The following is a 6,525-nucleotide window of genomic DNA, read 5'->3' on the forward strand; positions in this document are numbered from 1 at the left end:
GCTTTCAAATTAAAAAATCCTACCATTGCTTAAAATTACACGGGAAATCTAGTCAAAATTATAATAGGAAAGAAAGAATTTTAGTGGTTTGTTACCTGCTGAAGCTAAACTTACACTTTTTTAACAATGACAGCTAAAATATGCATGCAGAAAGTACTTCCAATTTTGTTTTGAAACAAGTAAGCATTTTTTTTTTCGGGTATGGAGAAATATACCTATAAGTATAGATATGATCAGAGATAGGGTAATCTTACATATTGAAATACTTAAGTATGCTCTTAGCCGAAAGAAGTAGGAGAAATTAAAATACTAGTCAGAATGGAGAAATTGTGTCACTGTAGGGGAAAAACCCCAACAAGCCAGATGCAGAAATACTTGGTGTCTCTGCATGTGTTTCCTTTAAATTCTGTCTTTGAGTATTTGTGTCTTCCCACTCTACAGCACTGAGGTTCAGGAAATTCAGGACTCCAGTGTAACTCAAACTGAGAATAGTTGGTGTCACTATACTTGCTATATAAAACTAAATGCATGCTGTCAAAATCTAATGAACAATTAGGTCTGGCAGCCTTGTCATGGGCTTTGGGGCACTTTTAAAATTCTGTATTTGAGATCGAGTCACACAGTTATTAGTGAAACACAGTCCCTCCTGTTGCATTTTAAGAAGTGACTACTGAAAATATATTGGATTTTATTTACTGCTGTTTTGTGGGGTGTTTTTTAAACGACAGCTACAAATAAATCTTTCATTAAGCTGTATCAGCTGCCAGGACGCAGTAACTGACATCACTACCACCACAGCACAGATACTTAAACATTGAACAAGCAGCCAAATTTTTTTCCTAGCAAAATAAGTTTTATTGCTTTAATTACAAACGTTATAAAAATAAGGGGGTTTAATCCCTCAGTTTATGAATTGTGGGTTTTTTTGACAGAAGAAGACCCCTCAAATCAGAAATAAAGTACGTGAGTGTTAAAGAGAAACCTGGATACAATCTCTCATCAGTGCTTCATAAAAAGCTTAGAAGTCAAGGAAAGGGATTACTTTTCAAAATGTTTTGCTTGTTACCTGCTTTGCTGTTCTATTTCCTAGTTCATCAGCTATTTTCTGCCACCGTCGGGACTCTACTTCCTCTGGTGGATACTTCAGAAGCAACTGCTCAAGCTTTTTCTAAATCAACAGGAAATAAAAAAACATCTTTCGTAGTAGAGGTATAAGTTGTCAAAAGATCAGTATCTACATATATATGATTCTAAACTTCTATGTGCTTTAAATATTATTACACAATTTGATTTTATTCTCATGTATGTTACCAGAGCTATTAAATGGAAGAGTTTTCCATTACCTGCTCCTCTACAGTCCATAGCTGGTTAAAAGTTTCAGGTTTGGTCTCATCGCAAAGCCGCCCTCTTATCATCTGCTCAAACACAGTATACAAAATGGAATATGTGTTTACTAAAAGTACAGTTAGGATAACTTCATTTTAACCCTTATACTACCTAAGTAAAATTAAAACCAAATCCAGTGAACAAATGAAAATTCAAAATAAAATTTGCCTAAACCAAAACCAAGTTCTCTGCTTTAAGTACATGAACGACAGATCATCAACATTAAAAAAGAAAGGGAAAATAACATTTAGTGTTTTGTAATTATTTTCTTTCCTTTTGTAACAACTACCTGTGGACGACTGTTTGTGGAACCTTCTGGACCATCACTTAAAGGCAAGACAGAGTACGAAATAGACTCTCCATCCTTCTTGGGATCCAAAGGACTTTTTGGTCTTGCAGGTATACCTACTGCAAGCAACACAAAAACCGAATTATTAAACTTCCACACTGGTCATTTCTTTATTGTATTGCATGCTCACTTTCCTTTTACCTTTGTCAAAAATCAGCTTCACTCTCCTACTATTACGTTTTCGGTTTTTGAACTCTCTCTCAAAGTTTCCAAGGCTAGTGGTGTATTGGTCCCAGGCAATCTCAGGGAGCTGAACAACCCTCTGAGGATATGGAAGACCCATATCAACCTGAAAAAAAAAACAAGAAAGAAAAGCGGAAAGTAATATTTAACACAATCACTGTATACCAAAGCAAAAAACTATGAAACCTGAGAAGTTATGAAAACCTGATACTGCTTCTCAGCTAACAGCAGAAGTAAAAATCAGAATTTTTAAAGTGCCATGCAGCACACAGTCTTACTAAGGAAGATATCTTTCAAGAATAATACACAACAGTGCATATAAAATATGCAGCGGCACGGACAATGATGGCTTATTGAGCATAAAACTTTAAAACGTGCATTTCACAGCTGAAATCAGGTGTTTCTGACTTCAATACTCTGTTGCTGTCTATCAGTCTTTTATTTTGTTTAAAAAAAAATATTTAAAATATTGTTTTATTAACACAGGAAACTATAATATTCATAGATTTATTGCCTGACAAAACTCCTCCCATCAAGGAAATTAATGTATATTTTACACTGATTTTGCAGTCTTCTGTCTAGAAGACAACTATTGCAAAGCTCACCACTTTATTTAAAGGTCAACCTTAGGAATATCATTCCTTTGGTTTGGAGACAAAAATACACCAGCTGCTTTCAACTACTGTTAATATTTCCACTTACAATGATTATCAAATTCAACACTCGTACATCATGCATGCTTTTAACTCAAAAGACAACTACTGAAACCAACGGGTTTTCATCACATCTCTCTTTAAACCTGGGCTCTACAAACCCAGGAAAAGAGCACCATAAAATACCTGCTCCGTTCTTCACATGTTGCTGCCAGCCTGGAAGCTGAAGTACGTTTGTCAGTGGTAGATGTGGCAGCAAGAAAATAGTCAAGCTTTAAACATTTTTTAAGTATCCCTGTTACTACAGGTGCTTTTTTTAAAGCTTGAAAAGAAAGTGTTTCCTTATCAAAAGTAATTCTCACCCAATAGACAATATTGTATTATGCTATCCAGAAGTGAGGTATGTTTTCTAGTGTGCATTTTGGTTCGAGGCTATGAACTACATTTTCCGCTTTTTAAAAAGTACCACATCAAATTCACTCATATTTTTTCTAGCGAGAAAAGTTAAGAATTCTTGATCTGACATCTTAATATGAATTACTTCCAGTCACCTGCAGATTTCAGGTTGTCTTAAAATACCTACATTACAGTTACAAATTTAAAGGTTACATTTCTATGTATACAAAAAAATGAAAAAAGGTACACCTAACAAAATCATTGAAGACCTATGTCTTCCAGATTTAATAAGAAAACAAAGGGCCATTTTTGCTCAGCAGATAAAGGATTTTAAACTCGTAATGTTTATGCCAGTACGTACAGAATTCTCTGATTTCTATAGATGATGAATTACTAGTTATTAAAAAGAAAAGCCCATTGAAATACCTTCTTCTGGAGTCTTTCCACAAATCCAATAGGATCTTTCAGTGCTTCTCTCTGGTGTCTGCCTAAACTTTCAAGGTCTTGAACTGCTTGAGTACGTTGAGCCTCGAGTACAGCAATCGTCTGTAACAGTCTCTGATAACTACAGAGACAAAGGAAAATATCTCACTAAATTTGTCTTTAAAAGTGACGCCCCCCATCTAAATACTAGCCGTCATTATCGACTAGTATCTACCAGGTTTCCAAGCTTATCTGAAACAGTTCATAGGCATTTTTACTGAATTATTAAAAAAATTACATCAAATCTATTTTAAGTAGTAGATGAATTTATACAAATCCATTAAAAAAAGTTAAACTCCCCAGTGATTTCCTTTAAATGTAAATTCTACACTAGCTAAAACAATATGGTATCAGGGACAACCTATTCATATTCTCAATAGCTATGAGCAACAAGCTTTGCTTACAAAGTTAAACCAACACAACCCACATGACCTCATTTCTCTTCCACTTCAGAATTAACTTTCTTCTACCCCAATACAAATGACTCTACCATAGAACATTAACATTTTGCTCAGCCACCCACAGGGTGGACAGGAATGGCTTAGATCTAGTCACTACTACAGTATTTCTGTAAATTTTCTTTCTATTCCCTTACTGCTAAAATGACGACAAACCTAACACGATGAATTCCACATGTATTACAGAAAAAATTCAGAGGTTCCTCAGCTAATTCAAGTTTTTCAATTGACTGCACTGGTAATTGGGCAAGACTTTAAGTGGAGGGAGGCAAACTGCCTCGAGGCAAAATACAGTCTTCGTACCACCAATATTCAAGTTTCTACCTCGATGTTAAGCTGATGCCTCCCCATGAAAAAAGGTAACTTTCTTTCCATTCAGATGTAATATCTGCATAAAATATAGTCATATGTTCTAAAGTCTGAAAGTAAAATACCGAGCTTGTTTAAAAACAGTAGGACACAATTTTGTTACCTATTTATTATTACTTAAATTTGACTGCACATATTCTGGTTAATATGCAGCCAAGACCTAAAATGCTTGTTAAATAGGCCAGTAACATTGGAACAGCAGTGGAATATTTTCACTACCACTACAAAAACGATCCAGTTTCTTCTGAACGAAATACCTTTGCATAAAGTAAGGTAATTAACATGGCTATTCTTGAAAAACAAACTTCAGAAATAACTTACAAAAATAGTGACGGCACAGCAAAATCAGCCTGAGACAGTAGTGCAGTTGAAACTGCTAAAGGCTTACACGAAACAATATACAGAATTAAAATATTTACTTAGATTTTACAAAAAAGCATCTGATTCTTGCCTAGCTCTGTGCTGGGCAACCTGTCCACGCTTAGGCAGACTGACAGCACTTCTCACGCACAACAGGGAAATGAAGGGCAGGTGCTTCATGTAGATGCAGCTGCAGCAACACAGAAGAGCTCAACAATACCTGGGGACAAGATTTGACCTCACAACAGAAAGTCTTTTCCTGTCAGCAGGTGCCAAAATTTCTGGAGTTAACTCTAATCACAATAACAGAGGCTCAGTAGCGTGCGCAAAAATTTTAAATAAATACCTGCCTTTCTTTAATTCGGTCATTTTACCTCATTTAATCAAATTGTATTTAAGTGACCACTTTTCAAAATGAAATTAGAAGAAAATCATAATTTTATTTAAAACACATACACAGAATCAAAAAAGCAACCAAATGTGGGCAATTTAGATGAAGTGCTAATTTAACTGCAATTCACATGTGTAAAGTGGGGGAGGAAATCATCTTAATGAGGTGGTCTTAAATAATTAAGTCTAGGAAGAGAACAGATTACATGTGGGGAGAAACTGCAAACAAAACAAGAATACTGAACTCCAATTACTTCTCTCATTAAAACATTCATGCAACCTCACTGAAGTGATCATGGACTTGTAGATAAATGGTTCAGACACAACACCTCTAGTTTTCATGGAAATATGTAAAATATTACACAAAAATCTTGTCACGTAGTGTTGATCTGTGGCTAGTACTATCATGAAATAATTTGAAAACGAATAATTCGAGACCAAAGTGTTCAGACAAAAAGACTTCACATCGCTGTCTTGTACCTCTGTTAAAAAAATGTATTAGCTTGGAGCTATTTAATTTCCACATTCGGCTTTTATGAATAAATATATTCTGAAATGCAGGAATAAGCCTGAAATGTTGAAATACACAAAAATATGTATTTTGGGGTCTTAAATTGTCAAGAATCAAAAATACTAATGCTGAAATACATAGTTTGCATAGTCTATATTCAGGTACTTCAGATTTGCTGCAGTACTGCAGTCCCAAAGAGTAATACAGTACTTCTGCCACATTAAGTAAAAGACACTGTGCACAACTTCCAAGACTATTTAAAAAAAAACAAAAAAAAGTGAATAACAATTCTACTACCCATCTTCCAAAGTTCTTTATAAATAAGCACAACGTTTAGGATTCAAACTACCTCCTCTACTTGCACTAACACTCTCCAAAATTAAAAAAGCCTAATGAAGGTAAAGAGAAAGTAACTGGAACCTTGCTCACTAGTCTGCTGCAAAATTGGCTCCATCTTTCAACAAGGTAATCAAAGAGCAACCATCTCTAAATTATCCAGCTACAGTTACATAATAATTCTAGGAAAGATCTGTGAGCAATTACCACGGAAAATTATCTCGCATCCTATGCCAAAACAAACCAAACTCATACAACTACGAATGCAGAATTTTAGTGAACTCGCAGTCAGTCACAGCCTCTACGCTGACTGAAGGTACCCTCTTCTAACCAAATTAGAATTATTGGTTCTAATTACCAAATCGTTAGCATACAGACAACCTGAAGCAGGGTTGTGGTTTTTTTTGCAGGAAAACTTTCTGTCTACAGAATGTAATTCTGTGGTTCCACAATCCCAGTATTGAAACTTTTGTAATTTCTTAAATCATGTTAATTGCCAGGAATCATCCACATGAACATCTGAATAATTCCGTTTAGTACAGAAACAGTCTCAGTGTCTTTATGCTGTAAAATCTTAATAATTTTTTTTTTCAGGGACCAATATTTAGAAGAGACTTCTTAAAAACTGATACGTATCAGCAGGGATTCCTG

General features: G+C 35.0%; 1 protein-coding gene across 1 annotated transcript in view; it reads right to left on the reverse strand.

The window, feature by feature from the left end:
• ZZZ3 (zinc finger, ZZ-type containing 3) overlaps nucleotides 1-6,525 on the reverse strand; it is a 31,616-nt gene that overhangs the window by 12,706 nt on the left and 12,385 nt on the right. Inside the window, exons 2-6 of the mRNA XM_009865667.1 lie at nucleotides 3,394-3,532; nucleotides 1,877-2,024; nucleotides 1,676-1,794; nucleotides 1,344-1,415; nucleotides 1,067-1,168 (exon numbers count right to left, since the gene is read on the reverse strand). Coding sequence (XP_009863969.1) covers nucleotides 1,067-1,168; nucleotides 1,344-1,415; nucleotides 1,676-1,794; nucleotides 1,877-2,024; nucleotides 3,394-3,532 — 580 coding nt within the window. The remainder of the gene's footprint in view (nucleotides 1-1,066; nucleotides 1,169-1,343; nucleotides 1,416-1,675; nucleotides 1,795-1,876; nucleotides 2,025-3,393; nucleotides 3,533-6,525) is intronic.

This window comes from Apaloderma vittatum, unplaced genomic scaffold (genome assembly GCF_000703405.1).
Source record: "Apaloderma vittatum isolate BGI_N311 unplaced genomic scaffold, ASM70340v1 scaffold233, whole genome shotgun sequence".
In the NCBI taxonomy this organism is placed as follows: domain Eukaryota; kingdom Metazoa; phylum Chordata; class Aves; order Trogoniformes; family Trogonidae; genus Apaloderma; species Apaloderma vittatum.